Source organism: Scyliorhinus torazame, chromosome 2 (assembly GCF_047496885.1).
Source record: "Scyliorhinus torazame isolate Kashiwa2021f chromosome 2, sScyTor2.1, whole genome shotgun sequence".
Lineage (NCBI taxonomy): Eukaryota > Metazoa > Chordata > Chondrichthyes > Carcharhiniformes > Scyliorhinidae > Scyliorhinus > Scyliorhinus torazame.
The window spans coordinates 403,901,679-403,914,573 of NC_092708.1; the positions used below are offsets into that span (position 1 = coordinate 403,901,679).

Below are 12,895 nucleotides of genomic sequence, written 5' to 3' on the forward strand. Positions count from 1 at the left end.
TCTCTCTGCCCGTCTCTATCTGCCCGTCTCTCTCTGCCCGTCTCACTCTGCCCGTCTCTCTCTGCCCGTCTCACGCTGCCCGTCTCTCTCTGCCCGTCTCTCTCTGCCCGTCTCTCTCTGCCCGTCTCACTCTGCCCCTCTCTCTCTGCCCGTCTCTCTCTGCCCGTCTCTCTCTGCCCGTCTCTCTCTGCCCGTCTCTCTCTGCCCGTCTCTCTCTGCCCGTCTCTCTCCGTCCGTCTCTCTCCGCCCATCTCTCTCTGCCCGTCTCTCTCTGCCCGTCTCTCTCTGCCCGTCTCTCTCTGCCCGTCTCTCTCTGCCCGTCTCTCTCTGCCCGTCTCTCTCTGCCCGTCTCTCTCTGCCCGTCTCTCTCTGCCCGTCTCTCTCTCTCTGCCCGTCTCTCTCTCTCTGCCCGTCTCTCTCTGTCCGTCTCTCTCTGCCCGTCTCTCTCTGCCCGTCTCTCTCTGCCCGTTTCCCTCTCTGCCCGTCTCCCTCTCTGCCCGTCTCTCTCTGCCGATCTCTCTCTGCCCGTCTCTCTCTGCCCGTCTCTCTCTGCCCGTCTCTCTCTGCCCGTCTCACTCTGCCCGTCTCACTCTGCCCGTCTCTCTCTGCCCGTCTCTCTCTGCCCGTCTCTCTCTGCCCGTCTCTCTCTGCCCGTCTCTCTCTGCCCGTCTCTCTCTGCCCGTCTCTCTCTGCCCGTCTCCCTCTGCCCGTCTCCCTCTCTGCCCGTCTCTCTCTGCCCGTCTCTCTCTGCCCGTCTCTCTCTGCCCGTCTCTCTCTGCCCGTCTCTCTCTGCCCGTCTCTCTCTGCCCGTCTCTCTCTGCCCGTCTCTCTCTGCCCGTCTCTCTCTGCCCGTCTCTCTCTGCCCGTCTCTCTCTGCCCGTCTCTCTCTGCCCGTCTCTCTCTGCCCGTCTCCCTCTCTGCCCGTCTCCCTCTCTGCCCGTCTCTCTCTGCCTGTCTCCCTCTCTGCCCGTCTCCCTCTCTGCCCGTCTCTCTCTGCCCGTCTCTCTCTGCCCGTCTCCCTCTCTGCCCGTCTCTCTCTGCCCGTCTCCCTCTCTACCCGTCTCCCACTCTGCCCGTCTCTCTCTGCCCGTCTCCCTCTCTGCCCGTCTCTCTCTGCCCGTCTCTCTCTGCCGTCTCTCTCTGCCCGTCTCTCTCTGCCCGTCTCTCTCTGCCCGTCTCTCTCTCTGCCCGTCTCTCTCTCTGCCCGTCTCTCTCTGCCCGTCTCTCTCTGCCCGTCTCACTCTGCCCGTCTCTCTCTGCCCGTCTCTCTCTGCCCGTCTCTCTCTGCCCGTCTCTCTCTGCCCGTCTCTCTCTGCCCGTCTCTCTCTGCCCGTCTCTCTCTGCCCGTCTCTCTCTGCCCGTCTCCCTCTGCCCGTCTCCCTCTCTGCCCGTCTCTCTCTGCCCGTCTCTCTCTGCCCGTCTCTCTCTGCCCGTCTCTCTCTGCCCGTCTCTCTCTGCCCGTCTCTCTCTGCCCGTCTCTCTCTGCCCGTCTCTCTCTGCCCGTCTCTCTCTGCCCGTCTCTCTCTGCCCGTCTCTCTCTGCCCGTCTCTCTCTGCCCGTCTCTCTCTGCCCGTCTCTCTCTGCCCGTCTCTCTCTGCCCGTCTCTCTCTGCCCGTCTCCCTCTCTGCCCGTCTCCCTCTCTGCCCGTCTCTCTCTGCCCGTCTCCCTCTCTGCCCGTCTCCCTCTCTGCCCGTCTCTCTCTGCCCGTCTCTCTCTGCCCGTCTCCCTCTCTGCCCGTCTCTCTCTGCCCGTCTCCCTCTCTACCCGTCTCCCTCTCTGCCCGTCTCTCTCTGCCCGTCTCCCTCTCTGCCCGTCTCTCTCTGCCCGTCTCTCTCTGCCGTCTCTCTCTGCCCGTCTCTCTCTGCCCGTCTCTCTCTGCCCGTCTCTCTCTCTGGCTGTCTCTCTCTCTGCCCGTCTGTCTCTCTCTGGCTGTCCCTCTCTCTCTGCCTGTCTCTCTCTCTGTCTGACTCTCTCACTCTGTCTGTCTCTCTCTCTCTCTGTCTGGCTGTCTCTCTCTCTGCCTGTCTCTCTCTCTGCCTGTCTCTCTCTCTGCCTGTCTCTCTCTCTGCCTGTCTCTCTCTGTCTGTCTCTCTCTCTGTCTGGCTCTCTCTCTCTATCTGTCTCTCTCTGTCTGGTTCTCTCTCTCTCTCTATCTGGCTCTCTCTGTTTCTCGCTCTCTCTCTCTGTCTCTCTCTCTGTGTCTCTGTCTGTCTCTCTCAGTCTCTCTATCTCTCGCTCTCTCTGTGTCTGTCTCTCTCTCTCTGTCTGGCTCTCTCTCTCTGTCTGGCTCTCTCTCTCTCTCTCTCTCTCTCTCTCTCTCTCTCTCTCTCTGTCTTGCTCTCTCTCTCTCTCTGGCTCTCTCTCTCTTTCTCTCTCTCTCTCTGTGTCTGTCTCTCTCTCTGTCTGGCTCTCTTTCTCTGTCTGGCTCTCTTTCTCTCTATCTGTCTCTCTGTCTGGCTCTCTCTCTGTCTGTCCCTCTCTATGTCTCTCTCATTCTCTCTGTATCTCTCTCTCTCTCTGTCTGGCTCTCTCTCTGTCTGGCTCTTGCCCACTTCTCCAAGGAAAAGTAATTGAGTCCCAAAGCCTCAGGCACCTCGGGAATCTGCCTCGCTCCAATATGCAGATTTGCTAAAAGGTGATCCCGCCAATTGTAGGTGGGATTCCCCTTGCAGCGTCTCGTAAGGTCGCGTAGAATCCAGCGAGGCATTGCGAGCCGGGTAGATCCTGGGAGCGGGGTTGCGTGGCTTTCACCGGCCACACTGTTTGTCTCTCCCTCTGCCTGTGAGTGTGTGTGTGTGTCTCTCTCTGCCTGTGTGTGTGTCTCTCTGCCTGTGTGTCTCTCTCTGCCCGTGTCTCTCTCTCTGCCTGTGCCTCTCTCTCTGTGCCTGTGTGTCTCTTTTTTCTGTCTGTGTCTCTCTCTCTCTGCTTGTGTGAGTCTCTCACTGCCTGTGTGTGTGTCTCTCTCTCTGCCTGTGTGAGTCTCTCACTGCCTGTGTGTGAGTCTCTCTCTCTGCCTGTGTGTGTGTGTGTGTGTGTGTCTCTCTCTGCCTGTGCCTCTCTCTCTCTCGGCCTGTGTCTGTGTGTGTGTGTATCTCTGCCTGTGTGTGTGGTGTGTGTTTGTTTGTATGGGTGTGTGTGTCAGTTTGTGTGTGTGTGTGTATGGGTGTGTGTGTCAGTTTGTGTGTGTGTGTATGGGTGGGTTTGTGTGTGTGTATGGGTTTGTGTGTGGGGGTGGGTGAGATTGCGTGTGTGTGTCCCTCTCTCTCTTCTGACTGTGTGGCTCCCTTGCCTGTGTGTGTGTGAGTCTCTCTCTGCCTGTGTGTCTCTCTCTGCCTGTGTGTGTGTCTCTCGCTCTGCCTGTGTGTGTCTCTCTCTCTCTGCCTGTGTGTGTGTCTCTCTCTCTGCCTGTGTCTGTGTGTGTGTGTGTCTCTGCCTGTGTGGTGTGTGTGTCAGTTTGTGTGTGTGTGTGTCAATTTGTGTGTGTGTGTATGGGTGTGTGTGCGTATGGGTGTGTGGGTGTGTGTATGGGTGTGTGTGAGTATGGGTGCGTGTGTGTGTATGGGTGTGTGTGTGTATGGGTGTGTGTGTGTGTGTGTATGGGTGTGTGTGTGTGTGTATGGGTGTATGGGTGTGTGTGTGTATGGGTGTGTGTTTGTGTGTGGGTGTGTGTGTGTATGTATGGGTGTGTGTGTGTGTGAATGGGTATGGGTGTGTATGTGTGTGTGTATGTGTGTGTGTGTGTGTATGGGTGTGTGTGTGTGTGTATGGGTGTGTATGGGTTTGTGTGTGTGTGTGTCAGTTTGTGTGTCAGTTTGTGTGTGTGTGTATGGGTTTGTGTGTGTGTGTATGGGTTTGTTTGTGTGTGTGTATGGGTGTGTGTGTGTGTATGGGTGTGTGTGTGTGTATGGGTGTGTGTGTGTGTATGTGTGTGTGTGTGTATGGGTGTGTGTTTGTGGGTGTGTGTGTGTGTGTATGGGTGTGTGTGTGTGTGTGTGTGTGTGTGTGTGTGTATGGGTGTGTGTTTGGGGGTGTGTGTGTGTGAATGGGTATGGGTGTGTGTGTGTGTGTATGGGTGTGTGTATGGGTGTGTGTGTGTGTGTGTGTATGGATGTGTGTTTGTGTATGGGTGTGTGTGTGTGTGTGTATGGGTGTGTGTTTGTGGGTGTATGGGTGTGTGTGTGTGTGTGTATGGGTGTGTGTGTGTGTGTGTATGGGTGTGTATGTGTGTGTGTGTGTGTATGGGTGTGTGTGTGTGTGTGTATGGGTGTGTGTGTGTGTATGGGTGTGTGTGTGTGTATGGGTGTGTGTGTGTATGGGTGTGTGTGTATGGGTGTGTGTATGGGTGTGTGTGTGTGGGTGTGTGTGTATGGGTGTGTATGTGTGGGTGTATGTGGGTGTATGTGGGTGTGTGTTTCTGTGTGTGTGTGTTTCTGTGTGTGTGTGTATGGGTGTGTGAGACTGGGTATGGGTGTGTGTGTGTATGGATGTGTGTATGGGTGTGTGTGTGTATGGGTGTGTGTGTGTGTGAATGGGTGTGTGTGTGAATGTGTGTGTGTGTGTGTGTGTGTGAATGGGTGTGTGTGTGTATGGGTGTGTGTGTGTGTGTGTGTGAATGTGAATGGGTGTGTGGGTGTGTGTGTGTGTGTGTGTGAATGGGTATGGGTGTGTGTGTATGGGTGTGTGTGTGTGTGTGTGTGGGTGTGTGTGTGTGAATGGGTATGGGTGTGTGTATGGGTGTGTGTGTGTGTATGGGTGTGTGTATGTGTGTGTGTGTGTATGGGTGTGTGTTTCTGTGTGTTTGTGTATGGGTGTGTGTGTATGTGTATGGGTGTGTGTGTGTATGGGTGTGTGTGTGTATGGGTGTGTGTTTGTGTGTGTATGGGTATGGGTGTGTGTGTGTGTGTGTATGGGTGTGTGTGTGTATATGTGGGTGTGTATGTGTGTGTGTGTGTGTATGGGTGTGTTTCTGTGTGTATGTGTGTGTGTATGTGTGTGTGTGTGAATGGGTATGGGTGTGTGGGTGTGTGTATGGATGTGTGTATGAGTGTGTGTGTATGGGTGTGTGTGTGTATGGGTGTGTGTGTGTGTGAATGGGTATGTGTGTGTGTGTGTGTGTGTGTGTGAATGGGTATGGGTGTGTGTATGGGTGTGTATGTGTGTGTGTGTGTGTATGGGTGTGTGTGTGTGTGAATGGGTATGGGTGTGTGGGTGTGTGTGTGGGTGTGTGTGTGAATGGGTGTGTGTGAATGGGTGTGTGTGTATGTATGTGTGTGTGTGTGTGAATGTGTGTGTGTGTGTATGGGTGTGTGTGTGAATGGGTATGGGTGTGTGTGTATGGGTGTGTGTGTGTATGGGTGTGTGTGTGTATGGGTGTGTGTGAATGGGTGTGGGTGTGTGTATGTGTGTGTGTGTGAATGGGTGTGTATGTGTGTGTATGGGTGTGTGTGTGTGTGTGTGAATGGGTGTGGGTGTGTGTATGGGTGGGTGTGTATGGGTGTGTGTGGGTGTGTGTATGTGTGTGTGTGTGGATGGGTGTGTGTTTCTGTGTGTGTGTGTGTGTGGGTGTATGTGTGTATGGGTGTGTGTGTGGGTGTGTGTGTATGGGTGTGTGTGTGTATGTGTGTGTGTATGGGTATGGGTGTGTGTGTGTATGGGTGTGTGTGTGTGTGTGTGTGTGTGTGTATGGGTGTGTTTCTGTGTGTATGTGTGTGTGTGTGTATGGGTTGTGTGTATGGGTGTGTGTGTGAATGGGTATGGGTGTGTGTGTGTGTGTGTGTGTGTGTATGTGTGTATGGGTGTGTGAGTGTTTGTGTGTGAATGTGTGTGTGTGTGTGTATGGGTGTGTGTGTGTGTGTGAATGGGTATGGGTGTGTGTGTGTGTGTATGGGTGTGTGTGTGTGTATGGGTGTGTGTGTGTGAGAATGGGTATGGGTGTGTGTATGGGTGTGTGGGTGTGTGTGTGTATGGGTGTGTGTGAATGGGTATGGGTGTGTGTGTATGGGTGTGTGTGTGTGAATGGGTATGGGTGTGTGTGTGTATGTGTGTATATGGGTGTGTGTGTGTATGTGTGTGTGTGTGTATGGGTATGTGTGTGAATGGGTATGGGTGTGTGTGTGGGTGTGTGTATGGGTGTGTGTGGGTGTGTGTGTGTTTCTCTGTGTGTGTGTGTTTCTCGGTGTGTGTGTATGGGCGTGTGTGTATGGGTGTGTGTGTGAATGGGTATGGGTGTATGTGTGTGGGCGTGTGTGTGTGTGTGAATGGGTGTGTGTGTGTGTGTATGGGTGTGTGAGTGTATGTGTGTATGGGTGTGTATGTGTGTGTGTATGGGTGTGTGTGTGTGAATGGGTGTGGGTGTGTGTATGGGTGTGTGTGTGTGTGAATGGGTGTGTGTGTGTGTGAATGGGTATGGGTGTGTGTGTATGGGTTTGTGTGTGTATGGGTGTGTGTTTGTGTGTGTATGGGTGTGTGTGTGTATGGTTGTGTGTGTGTGTGTATGGATGTGTGTGTGTGTGTGTATGGGTGTGTGTTTGTGTGTGTATGGGTGTGTGTGTGTGTGTGTATGGGTGTGTGTATGTGTGGGTGTGTGTATGGGTGTGTGTATGTGTGGGTTTGTGTATGGATGTGTGTTTCTGTGTGTATGGGTGTGTGTGTGTGTATGGGTGTGTGTGTGTATGGGTGTGTGTGTGTATGGGTGTGGGTGTGTATGGGTGTGTGTATGTGTGGGTTTGTGTATGGATGTGTGTTTCTGTGTGTATGGGTGTGTGTGTGTGTATGGGTGTGTGTGTATGGGTGTGGGTGTGTATGGGTGTGTGTGGGTGTGTGTATGTGTGGGTGTGTGTATGTGTATGTGTGTGTGTATGGGTGTGGGTGTGTATGTGTGGGTTTGTGTATGGATGTGTGTTTCTGTGTGTATGGGTGTGTGTGTGTGTATGGGTGTGTGTATGGGTGTGTGTATGGGTGTGTGTATGGGTGTGTGTATGGGTGTGTGTGTTTGCACAAACATGTGTTGATATACAAGGTATGAGAGGATACTTGGGCGGGTGATCTCTCTGAGCTTATTTAATGATTGTGTCCTGTTGGTTTTCCAGGAGCTGGAGAATGCGGAGTTCATCCCAATCCCGGAAACTCCTGATGACATGGCCAAGCTGCTGACATATTCCTGTCAGGAAACACTTCCCTACGACAAGCTTACAGAAATGAATACTGCAGTGATTCAGCCAAGTAAATCAGAGGAACAGAAAGTGCCGCCGGTGAATGAGCTTGCAGTAACTCAGCAGGAACGAGGGCAACACTTTCACCCCACAGTCCAGGTACCCAGCTCACTCTCTGTAATCAGCTCCAATTGGTAATGACTTAAATGCAGCAACCACTGAGGTTAGACTTGATTTTGAGCAGGTAGACTTGATTAGGACGGACTGATGTGGGTTATATGAGAGCTAGAATTAAACCCAGCAGTTTGACATTCTGGGAAAGAGCAATCAAGCACAGATGGCAGATTCAGGAGGAAGGACAAAAGGAGTAAGAGAAACAAGAACATTCTAATCTTTTCTGCTGCCCACCGGGAGGGTCCATGAAACAAAACCTCTTTCACACCTCAGAAACACCAGAAATAGGAGCAGGAGTCGGCCATTCAGCCCATTGACTCTGCTACACCATTCACGGCTGATCTTGGGATTCAACTCCATTTTCCCACCCACTCCCTCACTCTGCCTGTCTCTCTCACTCTGCCGGTCTCTCACTCTGCCTGTCTCTGTCACTCTGCCTGTCTCTGTCACTCTGCCTGTCTCTGTCACTCTGCCTGTCTCTGTCACTCTGCCTGTCTCTGTCACTCTGCCTGTCTCTGTCACTCTGCCTGTCTCTGTCACTCTGCCTGTCTCTGTCACTCTGCCTGTCTCTGTCACTCTGCCGGCCTCTCTCACTCCCTGTCTCCCTCATTCTGCCTGTCTCTGTCCCTCTGCCTGTCTCTGTCACTCTGCCTGTCTCTGTCCCTCTGCCTGTCTCTGTCCCTCTGCCTGTCTCTCTCACTCTGCCTGTCTCTCTCACTCTGCCTGTCTCTCTCACTCTGCCTGTCTCTCTCACTCTGCCTGTCTCTCTCTCACTGCCTGTCTCTCTCTCACTGCCTGTCTCTCTCTCTCTGCCTGTCTCTCTCACTCTGCCTGTCTCTCTCACTCTGCCTGTCTCTCTCACTCTGCCTGTCTCTCTCACTCTGCCTGTCTCTCTCACTCTGCCTGTCTCTGTCACTCTGCCTGTCTCTGTCACTCTGCCTGTCTCTCTCACTCTGCCGGTCTCTCTCACTCCCTGTCTCTCTCATTCTGCCTGTCTCTCTCATTCTGCCTGTCTCTGTCACTCTGCCTGTCTCTCTCACTCTGCCGGTCTCTCTCACTCCCTGTCTCTCTCATTCTGCCTGTCTCTCTCATTCTGCCTGTCTCTGTCACTCTGCCTGTCTCTCTCACTCTGCCTGTCTCTCTCACTCTGCCTGTCTCTCTCACTCTGCCTGTCTCTCTCACTCTGCCTGTCTCTCTCACTCTGCCTGTCTCTCTCACTCTGCCTGTCTCTCTCACTCTGCCTGTCTCTCTCACTCTGCCTGTCTCTCTCACTCTGCCTGTCTCTCTCACTCTGCCTGTCTCTCTCACTCTGCCTGTCTCTCTCACTCCCTGTCTCTCTCACTCCCTGTCTCTCTCATTCTGCCTGTCTCTGTCACTCTGCCTGTCTCTGTCACTCTGCCTGTCTCTGTCACTCTGCCTGTCTCTGTCACTCTGCCTGTCTCTGTCACTCTGCCTGTCTCTGTCACTCTGCCTGTCTCTGTCACTCTGCCTGTCTCTCTCACTCTGCCTGTCTCTCTCACTCTGCCTGTCTCTCTCACTGCCTGTCTCTCTCTCTCTGCCTGTCTCTCTCACTCTGCCTGTCTCTCTCACTCTGCCTGTCTCTCTCACTCTGCCTGTCTCTCTCACTCTGCCTGTCTCTCTCACTCTGCCTGTCTCTCTCACTCTGCCTGTCTCTCTCTCTCTGCCTGTCTCTCTCACTCTGCCTGTCTCTCTCACTCGGCCGGTCTCTCTCACACTGCCGGTCTCTCTCACTCTGCCGGTCTCTCTCACTCTGCCGGTCTCTCTCACTCTGCCGGTCTCTCTCACTCTGCCTGTCTCTCTCACTCTGCCTGTCTCTCTCACTCTGCCTGTCTCTCTCACTCTGCCTGTCTCTCTCACTCTGCCTGTCTCTCTCACTCTGCCTGTCTCTCACTCTGCCTGTCTCTCACTCTGCCTGTCTCTCTCACTCTGCCTGTCTCTCTCACTCTGCCTGTCTCTCTCACTCTGCCTGTCTCTCTCACTCTGCCTGTCTCTCTCACTCTGCCTGTCTCTCTCACTCTGCCTGTCTCTCTCACTCTGCCTGTCTCTCTCACTCTGCCTGTCTCTCTCACTCTGCCTGTCTCTCTCACTCTCACTCTGTTTCTCTCATTCTCTGTCTCTCTCATTCTACCTGTCTCTCTCTCATTCTGCCTGTCTCTGTCACTCTGCCTGTCTCTCTCACTCTGCCTGTCTCTCTCACTCTGCCTGTCTCTCTCACTCTGCCTGTCTCTCTCACTCTGCCTGTCTCTCTCACTCTGCCTGTCTCTCTCACTCTGCCTGTCTCTCTCACTCTGCCTGTCTCTCTCACTCTGCCTGTCTCTCTCACTCTCTGTCACTCTCATTCTACCTGTCTCTCTCATTCTGCCTGTCTCTGTCACTCTGCCTGTCTCTGTCACTCTGCCTGTCTCTGTCACTCTGCCTGTCTCTGTCACTCTGCCTGTCTCTGTCACTCTGCCTGTCTCTCTCACTCTGCCCGTCTCTCTCACTCTGCCCGTCTCTCTCACTCTGCCCGTCTCTCTCACTCTGCCCGTCTCTCTCACTCTGCCTGTCTCTCTCACTCTGCCTGTCTCTCTCATTCTGCCTGTCTCTCTCACTCTGCCTGTCTCTCTCACTCTGTCTCTCTCATTCTGCCTGCCTCTGTCACTCTGCCTGCCTCTGTCACTCTGCCTGTCTCTCTCACTCTGCCTGTCTCTCTCACTCTCTGTCTCTCTCATTCTACCTGTCTCTCTCATTCTGCCTGTCTCTGTCACTCTGCCTGTCTCTGTCACTCTGCCTGTCTCTGTCACTCTGCCTGTCTCTGTCACTCTGCCTGTCTCTGTCACTCTGCCTGTCTCTGTCACTCTGCCCGTCTCTCTCACTCTGCCCGTCTCTCTCACTCTGCCTGTCTCTCTCACTCTGCCTGTCTCTCTCACTCTGCCTGTCTCTCTCACTCTGCCTGTCTCTCTCACTCTGCCTGTCTCTCTCACTCTGCCTGTCTCTCTCACTCTGCCTGTCTCTCTCACTCTGCCTGTCTCTCTCACTCTCACTCTGTTTCTCTCATTCTCTGTCTCTCTCATTCTACCTGTCTCTCTCTCATTCTGCCTGTCTCTCTCACTCTGCCTGTCTCTCTCACTCTGCCTGTCTCTCTTACTCTGCCTGTCTCTCTCACTCTGCCTGTCTCTCTCACTCTGCCTGTCTCTCTCACTCTGTCTCTCTCACTCTGCCTGTCTCTCTCACTCTGCCTGTCTCTCTCTCACTGCCTGTCTCTCTCTCACTGCCTGTCTCTCTCTCACTGCCTGTCTCTCTCTCACTGCCTGTCTCTCTCACTCTGCCTGTCTCTCTCACTCTGCCTGTCTCTCTCACTCTCACTCTGTTTCTCTCACTCTGCCTGTCTCTCTCACCCTGCCTGTCTCTCTCACTCTGCCTGTCTCTCTCACTCTGCCTGTCTCTCTCACTCTGCCTGTCTCTCTCACTCTGCCTGTCTCTCTCACTCTGCCTGTCTCTGTCACTCTGCCTGTCTCTGTCACTCTGCCTGTCTCTGTCACTCTGCCTGTCTCTGTCACTCTGCCTGTCTCTGTCACTCTGCCTGTCTCTGTCACTCTGCCTGTCTCTCTCACTCTCTGTCACTCTCATTCTACCTGTCTCTCTCATTCTGCCTGTCTCTGTCACTCTGCCTGTCTCTGTCACTCTGCCTGTCTCTGTCACTCTGCCTGTCTCTGTCACTCTGCCTGTCTCTGTCACTCTGCCTGTCTCTGTCACTCTGCCTGTCTCTCTCACTCTGCCCGTCTCTCTCACTCTGCCCGTCTCTCTCACTCTGCCCGTCTCTCTCACTCTGCCTGTCTCTCTCACGCTGCCTGTCTCTCTCTCTCTGCCTGTCTCTCTCTCTGCCTGTCTCTCTCACTCTGCCGGTCTCTCTCACTCTGCCTGTCTCTTTCACTCTGCCTGTCTCTTTCACTCTGCCGGTCTCTCTCACTCTGCCGGTCTCTCTCACTCTGCCGGTCTCTCTCACTCTGCCGGTCTCTCTCACTCTGCCGGTCTCTCTCACTCTGCCGGTCTCTCTCACTCTGCCGGTCTCTCTCACTCTGCCGGTCTCTCTCTCTCTGCCTGTCTCTCTCTCTGCCTGTCTCTCTCTCTGCCTGTCTCTCTCTCTCTCTGCCTGTCTCTCTCTCTGCCTGTCTCTCTCTCTGCCTGTCTCTCCCTCTCTGCCTGTCTCTCCCACTCTGCCTGTCTCTCTCACTCTGCCTGTCTCTCTCACTCTGCCTGTCTCTCTCACTCTGCCTGTCTCTCTCACTCTGCCTGTCTCTCTCACTCTGCCTGTCTCTCTCACTCTGCCTGTCTCTCTCTCTCTGCCGGTCTCTCTCACTCTGCCTGTCTCTCTCTCTCTGCCTGTCTCTCTCTCTCTGCCTGTCTCTCTCTCTCTGCCTGTCTCTCTCTCTCTGCCTGTCTCTCTCTGCCTGTCTCTCTCACTCTGCCTGTCTCTGTCACTCTGCCTGTCTCTTTCACTCTGCCGGTCTCTCTCACTCTGCCGGTCTCTCTCACTCTGCCGGTCTCTCTCACTCTGCCGGTCTCTCTCACTCTGCCGGTCTCTCTCACTCTGCCGGTCTCTCTCACTCTGCCGGTCTCTCTCACTCTGCCGGTCTCTCTCACTCTGCCGGCCTCTCTCACTCTGCCGGCCTCTCTCACTCTGCCGGCCTCTCTCACTCTGCCGGCCTCTCTCACTCTGCCGGCCTCTCTCACTCTGCCGGCCTCTCTCACTCTGCCGGCCTCTGTCACTCTGCCGGCCTCTGTCACTCTGCCGGTCTCTGTCACTCTGCCGGTCTCTGTCACTCTGCCGGTCTCTGTCACTCTGCCGGTCTCTGTCACTCTGCCGGTCTCTCTCACTCTGCCTGTCTCTCTCACTCTGCCTGTCTCTCTCACTCTGCCTGTCTCTCTCACTCTGCCTGTCTCTCTCACTCTGCCTGTCTCTCTCACTCTGCCTGTCTCTCTCTCTCTCTCTCTCTGCCTGTCTCTCTCACTCTGCCTGTCTCTCTCTCTCTCTCTCTCTGCCTGTCTCTCTCACTCTGCCTGTCTCTCTCACTCTGCCTGTCTCTCTCTCTCTGCCTGTCTCTCTCACTCTGCCTGTCTCTCTCACTCTGCCTGTCTCTCTCACTCTGCCTGTCTCTCTCTCTCTGCCTGTCTCTCTCTCTGCCTGTCTCTCACTCTGCCGGTCTCTCTCACTCTCTGTCTCTCTCATTCTGCCTGTCTCTGTCACTCTGCCTGTCTCTCTCACTCTGCCTGTCTCTCTCACTCTCTGTCTCTCTCATTCTGCCTGTCTCTGTCACTCTGCCTGTCTCTGTCACTCTGCCTGTCTCTGTCACTCTGCCTGTCTCTGTCACTCTGCCTGTCTCTGTCACTCTGCCTGTCTCTCTCACTCTCTGTCACTCTCATTCTACCTGTCTCTCTCATTCTGCCTGTCTCTGTCACTCTGCCTGTCTCTGTCACTCTGCCTGTCTCTGTCACTCTGCCTGTCTCTGTCACTCTGCCTGTCTCTGTCACTCTGCCTGTCTCTGTCACTCTGCCTGTCTCTCTCACTC

At 54.4% G+C, this 12,895-nt stretch overlaps 1 protein-coding gene across 1 annotated transcript in view; it reads left to right on the plus strand.

The window, feature by feature from the left end:
• Window positions 1–12,895, plus strand: part of nek9 (NIMA related kinase 9) — a 125,907-nt gene that overhangs the window by 53,369 nt on the left and 59,643 nt on the right. Inside the window, exon 10 of the mRNA XM_072494605.1 lies at window positions 7,089–7,310. Within this exon, the coding sequence (XP_072350706.1) occupies window positions 7,089–7,310 (222 nt within the window). The remainder of the gene's footprint in view (window positions 1–7,088; window positions 7,311–12,895) is intronic.